Source organism: Lolium rigidum, chromosome 6 (assembly GCF_022539505.1).
Source record: "Lolium rigidum isolate FL_2022 chromosome 6, APGP_CSIRO_Lrig_0.1, whole genome shotgun sequence".
In the NCBI taxonomy this organism is placed as follows: domain Eukaryota; kingdom Viridiplantae; phylum Streptophyta; class Magnoliopsida; order Poales; family Poaceae; genus Lolium; species Lolium rigidum.
Genome location: NC_061513.1, coordinates 35337548 through 35352090, shown reverse-complemented (window position 1 = coordinate 35352090; position 14543 = coordinate 35337548). Strand labels below are relative to the sequence as shown.

Genomic DNA, 14543 nt, shown 5'->3' with positions numbered 1-14543 from the left:
GATGTCGGCAGGATAAGGACGCCCTGCTCGATGAGATAAAGTATGTAGCGCACGACGCCCTGTCGGTGGGATAAGGACGCGTGGGTAACCTTTAGTACCGGTTGGTGTCTGCAACCGGTACTAAAGCTGTCGGCAGGATAAGGACGCCCTGCTCGATGAGATAAAGTATGTAGCGCACGACGCCCTGTCGGTGGGATAAGGACGCGTGGGTAACCTTTAGTACCGGTTGGTGGGTGCAACCGGTACTAAAGCCGTCGGCAGGATAAGGACGCACTGCTCGATGAGATAAAGTATGTAGCGCACGACGCCCTGTCGGTGGGATAAGGACGCGTGGGTAACCTTTAGTACCGGTTGGTGGGTGCAATCGGTACTAAAGCTGTCGGCAGGATAAGGACGCTCTGCCTATAAAAGGAGCATCGATACACCATGGGAAGCAGCTCAACAAGCCAACATGGATGGAGAGTTTCATCACCATGGATGGAGGAAAGGGTTGGGAAATCTCCCGTGGCGGAACTTGTCGAAGATGCCCTTGGTGCACACGCCCTATGGCATCTTCGGAAGTTCCGCCTCGGAAAAATTTCCCCGCAAGCCCGTGGAAGACTCCATCTCCTCTAACAATGTTGGGGAAAGGGTTGGGAAATCTCCCGTGGCGGAACTTGTCGAAGATGCCCTTGGTGCACACGCCCTATGGCATCTTCGGAAGTTCCGCCTCGGAATTTTTTTCCTGCAAGCCCGTGGAAGACTCCATCTCCTCTAACAGGGTTGCGGAAAGGGTTGGGAAATCTCCCGTGGCGGAACTTCTCGAATATGCCCTTGGTGCACATGCCCTATATATGGCATATTCGGAAGTTCCGCTCGGAAAAATTTCCCCGCAAGCCCGTGAAAGCTACTTAACTAGTAAAACAAGCCAACCATCTCCATTGTTAATATCTTACATACAAGTAACATCATTACACAAAAGTGATTTCCATATTGAGATACACAAGTTATGATCCATATATGTAGCTAGCTAGTCTTCTGAGATTTCTTCGTCTCGTTTCCCTTTCTTCTTCATCGCGACGCAACCATGGACAATCTTCATTGTTTAAGATGATGCTTGGGTCAATTTTTACCTTGAAGGGTGGAATATCGTCAAACTTATTATAATCTTCTCGACATGTCCGTCTTGTCCTCTACTCCCACGATGTTTCTTTTTCCTGAAAGAACTATGTGCCGCTTTGGCTCATCGTATGATGTGTCCTCTTGCCTTTCTTTTCTTTTTTTTTGGTTTGCTAGACATATCCTTCACATAAAAAACCTGAGCCACTTCACTGGCTAGGACGAATGGTTCGGTGTCGTACCCTAGATTCTTGAAATCCACTGTAGTCATTCCGTATCTCCTCTATGTACCCATAATATGTGACCTTGTTCCCATTGCCATCTTCTGCATCAAAGCGGACACCACTGTTTTGGTTGGTGCTCTTTTTGTCTTGGGCGAAAGTGTAAAATGTGTTCCCATTAATCTCGTACCCTTGAAAAGTCGATATAGTAGAAGATGGTTGCTTGGCCAACAAGTACAGCTGCTCATCATCGGTGACATTCATGAGACGTGTTTGCAACCAACCGCCGAAAGTCTTCATGTGTTCTCCATCAATCCAATCTTCACATTGCTCCGGGTATTTAGAGCGTAAGATATCCTTGTGTTCCTCTTTGTACGGAGCCACCAAGATGGAATTATGTAGAACCGTGTAGTGTGCTTGAGTGAAAGAATGTCCGTCCATACACGTTGCTGATTTCTTTCCTAGCGTGCCTTTTCCACGCAGTCTCCCCTCATAGCGCGATTCGAGAACACCAATCGGCTTAAGGTCGTGAATAAAGTCAACACAAAACTCAATGACCTCCTCTCGTTCCATAGCCCTTGGAGATGCTTCCTTCCGGCCTAGGACGGTTATGAACGTACTTCTTTAAGACTCCCATGAATCTCTCAAAGGGGAACATGTTGTGTAGAAATACAGGACCGAGAACGCCAATCTCTTCGACCAGGTGAACTAGGAGATGTGTCATAATATTGAAGAAGGATGGTGGGAACACCAACTCGAAGCCGACTAGACATTGGACCACATCCTTCCGTAAATTTTGTAGAGTAAGTGGATTGATCACCTTCCGAGAAATTTCATTGAGGAACGCACATAGCTTCACAATGGGTACTCGAACATTTTCCTGCAGAAGCCCCCTCAATGCAACCGGAAGTAATTGTGTCATAATCACGTGGCAGCTCATGAGACTTTAGGTTTTGAAACTTTTTCTCCGACATGTTTATTATTCCCTTTATATTCGACGAGAAGCCGGACGGGACCTTGATGCTACTCGGGACTTCAAAAAAGATCTCCTTCTCCTCTTTGGTAAGAGCGTAGCCGGCAGGACCTTGATACTTCTCTCGGATTCAGGTTGTTTCCTTCGTGGATACTTTGTCTGGTCTGCCGTGCATCCGGTGTATCTTTTGTCTTCCCATACACGCCCAAGAAGTTTAGCAGGTTCACGCAAAGATTTTTCGTCACGTGCATCACGTCGATTGCAGAGTGAACCTCTAAGAATTTCCGATAGGGTGGCTCCCAAAATATCGACTTCTTCTTCCACATGGGTACGTGTCCGTCAACATCATGCGGAACAGATTGTCCGCCGGGACCCTTTCCAAAGATCACTTTTAAATCCTTGACCATATCATATATAACTTCCCCGCAGGGCGGGTAGGCTTCGTTCGGTTATCCGCCTCACCTCCGAAATGCTTTCCTCTCTTTCTTACGTGATGTTGTTTTGGAAGAAATCGACGATGCCCCGTGTACACATTCTTGTTTCCCAAATAATTATCGTCGGTCTCACCTAAACAGTGTGTGCATGCATTGTATCCCTTGTTTGACCGCCCGAAATGTTACCAAGAGCAGTGCCAATCATTGATGGTTACAAATAACAACGCTCGTAGGTTAAATTCCTTTTGTTCGTGCTCATCCCACACGGTACACCTTCGTCACGCCACAACTCTAAAAGTTCTTCAACCAATGGCCTCGTGTACACATCAATGTCGTTGCTCGGGTTGCTTCGGGCCCTGGATGAGCACCGGCATCATAATGAACTTCCGCTTCATGCACAACCAAGGAGGAAGGTTATAGATACATAGAGTCACCGGCCAGGTGCTAGGACTGGAGCTCGCTCCCCGAAAGGATTAAAGCCATCTCGTACTTAGACCAAATCTTAAGTTCCTTGCGTCATCTGAAAATGACTTGAACTCTCCGTCGATTTTTCTCCACCGCGACCCGTCGCGGGGTGTCTCAAGCATCACATCTTTCTTACGGTCCTCTTTGTGCCATCGCAACAACTTGGCATGCTCTTTGTTCCGGAACAAACGTTTCAACCGTGGTATTATAGGAGCATACCACATCACCTTCGCAGAACCCTCTTCCCGGGGGTGGACTCACCCTCAACATCGCCGAGGTCATCTCGCCCGATCTTATACCTCAATGCACTACATACCGGGCATGCATTCAAATTCTCGTACTCCCGCGGTAGAGGATGCAGTCATTGATGCATGCATGTATCTTCTCGCACCTCTAATCCTAGAGGGCAGTACAACCTTCTTTGCTTCGTACGTGCTAGAGGGCAACACGTTCTCCCCGGAAGCATCTTCTTTATTATTTTCAGCAACTTTTCAAATCCCTTGTCGAAGTACCATTCTCTCGCCTTCCACCGCAAGCAATTCCAGCAGTGGTACCCAGCTTTTTCTCGACCATTTTCGCAATTTGGGTACAACAGTTTGTTGTGATCCTCTAACATTTTCTCCAACTTCAACCTCTCCTTTTCATTTCCGCAGTTCATCTTCGCATCAAGAATGGCCCGACCCAAATCGTCATCCGGGTCATCAAAAATCGGCTCATCGAAAATGTGCTCTTCTTCAGCCTTCGTCTTCCCCATTCTACTACCACCGTCTTCAGTGAATAAGGGATAGTTGTCACTATCCTCTTCTTCTTCGTTGTCTTCCAATATAACCCCTTTTTCTCCGTGCTTGGTCCAACAATTATAGCTGGGCATGAAACCGTTCTCCAGCAGGTGGACGTGAAGGGTCTTCGAGGTAGAGTAATCCTTCATATTCTTACAGGAACTACATGGACAATACATGAAACCATTCGACCGCCCGTTTGCCTCAGCCACGTTGAGAAAATAATGCATGCCATTAATGAACTCGGGATGGCACCGGTCACCGTACATCCATTGTCGACTCATCTGCATTTTATATGTATATCAAAAATCATTAAATACACAACATCATGGATATATGAGTGACCAACTTAATTAATATTCAAGTTCATCACATAAAACTAATTGTTTTTTATAAAAAAAGAAGAGGGGCTCACCGAGGTGGTACCGTGCCGGCTAGGGGACGAAGCTGGCGATCAACAGCGGTAAGGACGGGGATGATACTAATTAAAACATACAAAACATACCATAATTTCAGCTCAAATTGCATATAAAAAAAATAAAATCACTAACTTAGGCATTTCATCGAACACCTTGCTTGCACTAGAAAAATAGTACGAGTTAAAACTACCAAAGAAATGAGCTAAATTAGGAACGCCAGAAGGAAGGATGATATTGCTAACCCTTGGATAGATGTATGCCGTTAATCTTGTTAAAATTGTGGAGAAAAATGAAGATTATTGGAGTGTGAGAGGTGCAAAATATTTGGAAATGTGAGAGGAGAAGGAGAATGAGATATGCAGGGGGTCGGGCGCGCGGCTGCGCGCTGATATAGGGCACAGACCCTTTAGTACCGGTTCCTTAAGGTGCAACCCTGGCCCCACCGTCCCACGCACGGAACCGGTATTAATGCCGCCTTTAGTACCGGTTCGTAAGGGAACCGGTACTAAAGGCTTAGATGGATGAGAGGTTTTCTACTAGTGTATTAAGAGGAGAGGAAAAAACTTAAAACAGATCGAGCGCTCAGAAGGCAAATTAGGGAGATATGATGCTGTTCTAGTAGATGAGATGAGTTGGGGAGAAGTATTCTTTGTGGTTGGTTCGTCATCTTCCTCCACTGGTACAGCAAATTAGAGAAACGGGAGCCCAAAGGAAGAAAGAGGAGAAAAAAATGGAGAGCTACCACAGCAAGAGGTGCCCCATTTGTTTAGTATCGTCAGAAATCAGAAGCATATGCTGATGCAGCTTCTAGCCCTATTGTACTTAGAAATTTATTGAAAAGTTTCGTTTCAATTCACTAATTCTACAATACTACGATCTCTCAAGAGAATTAAGACAGCTGACCAATATGCTTATCTGCAAGCCGCCTACGCACGACCAGATGCCACTCGTCGTGGATTCAGGAAGCGCTGGCGACCAGATGACGCGATCGCCGCTCGCCTGGGTTCGAAGACCCGCCGGTGGACGTTGAGCTCTAGTTTTCTCCCGCCTCTTGAAGTCTGCATCTTCGCCGACGCTACTGCGTACTGAGTGAAAAATAGAAGATGAGAGAGACAGAGGATGGGAGAAAGAGGAAGTGAGGCGAACGTACCTGCGGAAAGACTGCGCGATGACTGCGGCACCCGCTCCTTCTCTATCACGGCGCAGCCGCTGGTGTCTCTGTTGGGGATGTGGTCGAGGCCGCCATCTCCGTCGTCGACGCCTGCGCCGCAGGATGAGAGAGCGAGGAGGAGGTGAGGTCAGAGAGAGAGAGAAAAAAAAAACGAAGGAAGGAGGAAGCGGTCCTCGCCAATGGATGTTGAGATGTTTTGGTCCTTGCCGCAGGTGTCGACACTCGACAGCAGGCCTCACGGGCGCCCGCGCCGCTCAGACCCCGTGCTGACGTCTCCATTCTCAATGCGTGAAGATCTAGGTCTCCTGGTGAAAAATCGTCATCGCGACCACCGATGCGGCTGTCTCGCCGTCTTCTTAGTATTGTGCGGCGGAGGAGGTGGGCCGCGCGAGACATGGAGAACGACTTCATCTGAGTGCATGGACTGTCGTCCGTCCAGCTTGACCTCCCTACTGGAGCGTCAGCCAAGGCAACGCGGGGGCGGCCGACCGGGTATGGCACAGACGATGAATCGGCGGTAACTCGAAAAGGGGCCCAGCGACCTAGGGAGGAAGAGGAGGCTTGTCATGCCAGTGGATGCATCGGGAGGAAGAAGATGGGAGAGATGGAAGAGGGGGGACAAATTGGCCCGTGGGTTCCGAGCCCGATGCAATGCGGTGGAGTTTTGGATGCTACAACCACACACGTGAGGTACCCGGAGTAACACACAATCAAAGCAGTGGGAAGAAAAATAAACACAACTGCACACGTGTTGGCAGCAAATGAACTTTCTGTTTTCCCAAAAAATCCTACAGAGCACCAAAACGAACCTGGGAAACACCACCGGAAATCAAAGCAGTCAAAATACACACCGTGTTGCAACCATGCTAATTCTTAAAGAGCCCCAAAATTCTGAGAAAAAAGAAGTTTGTTACCCTTTAATATAGTAGTTATTCTATAGGAAAAAAAGATTAGATCATACCTGGGGAAAATTTATTTTGATACAATTAAAGAGAATTCATCTTCTCATAGAATTCAACTAGGCATGACATGACATCCAATCATATACTTCTTCTATTTCTATGTTTTTTCTATCCTATAAATCAAATTTTCTCTAAGTTTTCAGTGAGAAAATCCGATCTTGGTGCCTCTCCGGAAGATCTCAGCCGGCCGGCAGCACGATATATATACAGTACATAATCCAATTTCTGATTCAGTTAAATATGAAACCCCAATATTGTCTTATATCTCGATCAATGGACACAAGGTAGCATCTTATGTATGTTGACCATCGAGGCAACTATTCATTCTCAGCCATACTTGTTAGCGATCCTGAGCAGAACGTCGCAGAGCTCCTTGGGTCTCGAGCACATGGCCATGTGGTCAGCTCCGGCGATCTCCTCGGCCTTAGTGCCGGGGCTCAGGTCCACCATCCAGCGCTGCATCTCCTCAGACATGCAAGCGTCAGCCTTGACTACCACAAACACCTTCTTCACGGACCCGTAGTTGACCTCGGTGAGCAGCGTCTTATCCTGCATGATCGGGTCGTCCACGAATTGTCTGCCCACTCTCATCAGCATAGTGGCCAGCGCCAGATCCTGCAGAACCACCGTCAACATTACCATGTCATGTAAATCCAATGTTAAGAAAATCGGTAATCGTTAAGTGCTCGGCCGGCTTGGGATTAGAGATTAATCGGAATTCAGACGATTAACTGATTTAATCAGTCGGCTATTAATCGGTGCAACCTACACAAATTAGCACTTAAAAAAATATATAAGAAAAGTAATAGTATATGAGCCTCTATATGTCTCTCTCTACTTCTCTAAAGCCTAAAATCCTAGAAAAACTTGTACGCTTCTCCTCCATGACCTAATATTTAAGGTCAGGAGCGAATCAGGATCCACTAGCCGAAGCCGCGTTCCTTCCTTCCACTTCTTCTCCTCTCACCTCTGAAGTTCATATTCTCCCACAACCTACCTAGGGTACGACCCCTCTTACACCTCAACCACCTAACCTATTGAAGGCGTCCTCTAGTTCCTGGACGAGCTCCTCATGGTGATCGAGCTCCTGTATCTGAGGTCTAGAAAACTATGAGTAGCTGGTCTGGGAGCGCAAGAAACTATTTGACAACAGTGGAAATGAAGCTACTGGAGGCTGCAATCAAGCAGGAGCTTCGCAAAATCTACTTTATTGGGGAGGGGTAGCGCATGTATTAGCGATATATATTGAAAATATTGTAACTTTTTTGACCAAGTGTGGTAGTTAATTGAGAAAATACCTAGTAATCGGACTTTCAGACTGATTAATCGGGCTAAAAGATTAACACAAGAGATTAATGGTAATCGACACGGTCAAGCACCTAGTAGCGATTAATCGGCCTAGTAATCGTTGAATCGGCCTAGTTTTTGGTAAATCTATACCTAATAATAAAGGAGCTAAGGTTTCTGCCAAAAAGTTTCTCCCTTCTTGGATCTGTCCTTCTTGGAGAAGACGCAGGATTGATTTCCGCCCTTGCAGAGGCAGTGGTGGAGCCGGACAGGTGGTGTACGCCCGATGCAGAGGCCCTGCCCCACGATTCTCCCGATCCAGGTGTTCAAGATCGTGCAGGGCCGCCGGAGAACTGTGTCAGGCAAGGTAGTTCACTAGGATGTGCACTGCGCCTTTGGAGGCACTCGGCGACGACGACTCGTCCCCAGTCTATACGGTGCTCTCCCGGAAGCAGGACGGTAAGTCCGCCGTGGCTCGCCACACCTCGCGTGCAGGCCCTCGCTCAAATTGACCCCATGGCAAAATCTGTTAAGCAGATCCAACTTCTCGTGCGAGTACTGAAGTGCTTGTCAGAGTGAACTAATTTTACATCTGTTTTTGTTCTCTACTCTCTAGATTGGCGTGGTAATTAGCTTTGCCATCGAAGTCTACCGTTGGAATATTTAGAATCTACATGTTCTGGTGCAGAGTGTGTTCTCTGAATTGGCGACAAAGCAGCTAGCTTAAATCGGGAGTGATTGGATGTTACTTCTACTGGATATGAGCGAACCTGGTTCTGAACTACTACTCAACCTACAGGCGCGCGGATGCGGTGCCTCTACTTTGATTTTTCTCTCTCGCTTTTGCTGATACATTGTTGTAGATAGTGCCTGCAGAATATATATATGATAATCGTATTATGTTTCAGAAGTAATCTCATGTAGATATAGTTAGTCAAATCTTACTTTTAATGGAATTTGGTTACTTCCCCTATTTTTGGTCAGATCTGTTTGTATGTCTGATGTACCTTTATTGATTACTTAAAAATGGCAGCTATAGCTATACTTATTTATTACTTAGATATGATTGGGAAGTTAACAATCTTGTGCTAGAAATGTTCTGAGCGAGCATGTGATAGTGAAACCAGATGTCAAAAATTGTTAATCGAGCATATCTCTGATGATGGTATACAACCAAAATCACTCAGCCAATAAGATGCTTATGTTGTATAATTTTTCTTTTCAACTAATGCACACTATTTAGTTTGAAACCGTTGTAAGGCACCCGGTGCAACGCACAAATAAAGTGTTGTTGGCAAGTGGAAGGAGCATGGAGGCAACAAAACTGTGACAGCAGGCTGTGGAGTCCAGGTACATCTCGGTCTGCTTTACAGCTGTTGGTCGGACTTTCTTATTCCTCTTCTCTGAACACACACAATAGTTTTAGATTTAGTCTCATCACAAAGGACAGTGGTGTCATGTTCATGCATCCCGTGAGACTTTGATAATGTAAGTGTTCATGAATTTTCCTCATAGGTTCGAATATAAAAAAATAGCAAATATTCCCGAATCCAAGAGACTAGAATAATCCCCCAAAAAAAGATTAGCGGGCATGTTCTATTAAAAATTCGATCAAATTTTGAGAGATGTTGGCGATGGATGGAAAGGTTCCGCTGCAACGCGCGGGCATTTTCCTAGTAGACTAAATAGTAATAGGTCGTACCTAGATCTTAGGCGATTGAGATTTATTAAATCTCGGTTGGCTCATGTTATTTTATTATTTATGACATTGAACTTATTTTCGTGAAAAAATTGTACTAGGTGAACAATTTTGACCTCACAAACAAATAAAAAATATAATGGACCAACAATTTTTTAGGTCGTAAACAACAAATTTGTACAGTGTGAATAATTTTTTGAGTTGGACCCCACTTGCAACTGCCATATAAATCTAATAGCTAAATTGATTGACTGAGACTTAATAAAACTAGGCCTTGATTTCCAGCGATGCCGATAGAATGTTAGAACATATGAGACAACGCAAAATCTATATTTTGGTTTTTGCGATGACGTGGGCTTAGCTCAGTGGTTGGGTCGCAGTGGCGCACCCTAATGACCGGAGTTCGAGCCCTGTCTGGGATGAATTTTCAGAATTGTCACGCCAAGTCCCGCTTCTAGGACGATGTTGTTAGGATACTTGTCAGTATTCACTAGGAGTTTAGTGTAGATAAATAACTAGAACACACTATGGTGTGGCTATGTGCCCCCTTTGTTCATGACTGATTCGGTATTTCAACACGTCATTGGATGAGAGATTCTAAGAACCGTGGTAATTAAGTTGTTGCTATCGCCATGGTTTAATAAAGCTTGAGAGACATATCACTAGCATAATACTGAAAACGAGAAGTGACCATCGGTTCTTGACTTGTATCTAAACATCCATCCAACTAAATTGTTGGCCAAAATGTACAGATCAATCCTTCTGTTGTTGATTAGTTTACAATTGTTTAATTAAAGTCGAATGGAATAAATTAATAAGTCTTGGCTGCTATGTCATGTGTTGTGTACTGATTTTTAGATGTGTAGGTAAGGTGATATGGGAGTGAAGATTTGTGTGGTGGACGTAGTTCGTGTAGTTTCTAGATGTAGCCCTGAAGCTTCAGCATAATCTTCTGATGATCGAAGGATGTAGTTTCCAATGCCGGCCTTCTGAACGTTCTATAGATTCAGCATGAATACGATGGTTTTTTAGGTTTTATTTGGGTTTTATCTAGCGCACTAGTAGTTTCTGAAAAAAAATGGGATGCATTTTTTCTGAACTCTGGGTGTAGTCCCGGTTTGTCGAGTGCATTATGGCTGTTAGGTTTTGAACTTTTCCGGGATGAATTTTCTGGATTTCAGGATATACTCGAGCATGGCAATTGCATGTTCTGTAACTTCTTAGTTTCTAAAGTATTTTTTAATGTAGTTTCTGAAGTTCACGGTTTAGTTTCACCTTGTTGTGCGTAGGTTTATAAGTTGCTGTTAATTTGCGAGATTTTTTTGGATGTACCTTTTGAAGCCCAGGATGTAATTCCAGCTTGTTGCATGCACTTCGTATAACTTGTTAATTTCTAACGTTTTCGGGATGTATACTCTGAAGTGCATGGTGTAGTTTCAGCCTGTTAATTGCATGTACTTTAGATAGCTTGTTGGTTTCTGAACTTTTTCCTAATGTAGTTTCTCAAGTCTGTCATTACTTGCAATAATACAGTACAAAGCTCAGACGTGACTATGGTGGAATTGGTTATTAACTTTTTTTTAGCTTTTTGGAGCCATATAAACTGCTGATCTAGTTTGTAGGCATCGATCTGGGGATAGAGAAGGGGACGGTGGCTGGAGCTATGCGTGTACTAAATCGGAAAATTCCAAATTTGATTGATAATTACCTTGGCTGAGCTTCGCTCGTACAGTTTAGCTGCCAACAATTCGGGGCCAAGAACAACTGCAGCTCGAGGGCCTTGATCGGTGTTGAGAACCACCCTCTTGCTGTCCATGAAAAAATCGGGTTTGATCCGTCCCAAGATCTAGCAAGATTAATTCACCGAGAATTATCTATCGTCATCACCATAATCATCACGACCAGTACGTCGCCTATTTTCACTGCTCGATCGATTGCTCACCTCCTCCAGGGTGAAACCCAGGCGCGTGCCGGCGCACGGCATGACGGCGGTCAGGAATACGGCCACGGCGACCTTGCGCGGGAACCTCTCCGTGGCGAGCGCGACGCTGAGCCCGCCCAGGCTGTGCCCGACCAGGACCAGCCTCTCGACCTCGCCTGCGCCGGCCACGGCGTCGAGCAGCGGGCGCGAGTAGTCCTCGAAGGACGACACCTCGTCCATGCGCGCCGGGTGCGCGCCGGACGCGGCGAGGTCGAGCGCCGTGACGCGGTGCCCCGCGGCGCGCAGCATCGGCACCAGCTTGTACCAGCACCAGGCGCCGTGGCAGATGCCGTGGACCAGGATGAAGTGCTTGCCGCTGCTGCTCCCCTCCATTGAATTGCACCTCCGTCCTCCGCTGAGGGATTGCGACGTCAGTGACTATACTCGGAGAACGATGCCACCGTCCTGTTTCTTGAAGTGGAGCGAGGGTTCGACACTGCACTGCAACAATGATGTAAGCAGACAAATACCTGACCGAGAACGCGTGGCAATCATACTCCTAACTGATTTCCCTGAAGCATTATCTCCAGCAAGAAAAAACCAACAGAGATACGGCATGTGAGGAGTCCCGCTCTGATGCCGACACGTAAATCTTTTTTCCTAGAAAGTGGGCTCTGCCCATCTAGCTTTTATGAAAATAATAAGGATCTATTTGATTCACATGCCTGGAAAAATATAGAAACAAGAAAAATATAGGATTGCAATGGCATGCACATTATAATCCTTACAAGAATTCATATCATCTAAAATTTGTTCGATTCCACCACAGAAAGATCCAAGGATTTTCAAAAAAAAAATGGTACAAATGGATGTTAGATTCTGAATTAAATCTAGTGCAAAGGATTGCTTGGAAAAAATTCTTGTGAAAATCAATCCTGAAAATCAATCAGCTATCATAGAATTTTTTTTTTATTGGATATAATCCTGCAAATTTCCTTAGTAAATCCTTTGAATCAAATGAGCAGCTAGCTAATCAAGATTTTTAGGGTGTGTCTAAGTCTTAGTCAATTGAGACTTAACTTATGTCTCAGTCAATGTGTTTCAATGTAGATCTAAACAAAGTACAAACAGCATTAAACACGAATCTTGAAGAACAAACAAAATCCAACAATAGAACACGTGACTGGGATATAAGCTACGTCTCAGCTAGCTGAAATCATCGATCACACTAGAAAATCATTCCAGAAATCTGAGTGTGGCTTCACCGCCCGTCACTTGTATGTCAGCCCCGCATGGTGAGAGGACTCACTTTGTCCCGCCTTTCTCCAGAAAATACATGAGGTCAGACGCTTTGTCAAGAACATGCTGCCATTATAAAATTGCAGTGTGACTTCATGGTAAAATGAAAATTCTATATAAATCCTTATATTTCAGAGTTACTACAGGTTCAGGCAGTCCATCAGTACCCGCAAAAAAAAAGGCAGTCCATCAGTGTTCATAACGTTTATGGCTTGGAGCATATCTCAGGTGTGGTAAAGTGACCTCTCACTTTCTCTTCTTACTATCATGTCTTATTTTCATGATAAACATCACAATTGATTTTGTAATTTCTAATTTGCATTGTCTATTCTGATGATTGCGTTAAGATGTATTGTCTGGATATACAGAGTTCACTCTGAAAGCATGTTGCAGCTTGCAAAAAATGTTTGGCTTATTTTTTCGATAAAGAGCATATATTAATATCGTAAAGATACCAATTACACATAGCCTCTACAACAACATCATGCCCTAATTACATAAAGGATGCACACAACTAAAAAAAGAGAAAAGAAATACAAAAAAAAAGAAAGGTCCCGCTAGAGAGATCCATAACTTGAAACAGCAACACTGACACCACCAACGCAATACCAGAAGCTCAGCTTCTCCATAAGCGACGCCTTCAAGAAGGAAATAGTGCACAAACATTGTCGTCGCCCGATCATAGATCTTGGGTTTTCACGTTGAAAAAAGCCATCTCTCTCAAAACAATGCCTTCAACAAGAACATTGCTAGGCACAACCAATTAAGACCAGAACTTGAATTTTCACCCTGAAAGATAAGACTATGAACTTCTCATGTGCGGTCGCCCCCACATACCAGTCGTTGTTAAAAGTCATGAATCGTCAAGCCAATTCCACCTCAATACCAAGATCCGGCCATCATAGCTATTCCACCAATCTTGGTTTGATGATCTTGTTCGTTAGCGCCATGGAAAGAAAACAAGCTCCATGATATTAAAAGTCAGCAGAGCTTTGAAGCACCTCCTCTGAAACCAAGGGAGATGTGCGAATAATGCCTCTGAAACCTCACCTCATATCCTAAAAACTACAACATCCTCATCTGCCCATCGGCACACCAAAAAGATATCCTAGGATTTTTTTCAGCCACCCTCCTCCCATCTTGCGTTGGGGCACCCCATCTCCTTCTTTTTGCATATCCCTTGCACTTCAAAGCCTACTCTACTATACTTAACCATCGAGCATTGTGGGTCCGATCGGTAAGGGAGATGTGCAGACGATGAAGGGCATGGAATCGTGGATCGTCGCAGCTAGGGACTCCTTGTCAGAAGAGAAGATAACATGGTAACAAGGGAAGAAATAGATCAATATGAGCAAAGAATAATGCAAAGCCTTTTGTTTGTCTTAATTCACTTTCCATATCAATTTTGTGCTATTTTCATGTATGTATATAACACAACTTTGTTTTTTTAGAGAAATAGCAGGATTTTGTTGCAATCTTTATTAATCAAATCACGGCTACATCGATAATTAATATATAAGCTATTAAATTCAAGCGGGTCATCTACCCAAACACATGCCTTCATTTGGTTGATTGCGCATATGCTAAGTCTTGAGAGAGCTTCAAGTAGATGCTATTGCTAGACTACATATGATGCTTAGTTGATCTAGAGCAGCTGTAGATAATTCAGTAACCAAATTACGTATTTCTTTTCTTTTTGTTACTGTGGAAATTAAATCCAATCAATATGCAGTATAATGTGAACCATCGCGTGTGATTTTAAGAAATTGGCAGCTACTTTAGATGCATATATCTGCTATTTTTCTATAGATATCG

The 14543-nt window shown here is 44.5% G+C and overlaps 1 protein-coding gene across 1 annotated transcript; it reads right to left on the bottom strand.

The window, feature by feature from the left end:
* Positions 1-6809: 6809 nt before the first annotated feature.
* Positions 6810-11956, bottom strand: LOC124665417 (probable esterase PIR7A). Its single transcript, XM_047202830.1, has 3 exons — positions 11451-11956; positions 11217-11354; positions 6810-7137 (listed from the first exon to the last, which is right to left on the bottom strand). The coding sequence occupies exons 1-3, from the start codon at positions 11820-11822 to the stop codon at positions 6850-6852; spliced, it is 798 nt and encodes a 265-aa protein (XP_047058786.1). The 5' UTR covers positions 11823-11956; the 3' UTR covers positions 6810-6849.
* Between the last annotated feature and the right edge of the window lie 2587 nt (positions 11957-14543).

What these genes read in the sequence shown, in the direction of transcription:
- LOC124665417 (XM_047202830.1), bottom strand. Translation starts at nt 11,822, where the DNA reads ATGGAGGGGAGCAGCAGCGGCAAGCACTTCATCCTGGTCCACGGCATC. An exon ending in TGGGTTTCACCCTGGAGGAG is followed by an intron (nt 11,355 to 11,450) that starts GTGAGCAATCGA and finishes TAATCTTGCTAG; the next exon opens with ATCTTGGGACGGATCAAACC. An exon ending in ACGAGCGAAGCTCAGCCAAG is followed by an intron (nt 7,138 to 11,216) that starts GTAATTATCAAT and finishes GTGGTTCTGCAG; the next exon opens with GATCTGGCGCTGGCCACTAT.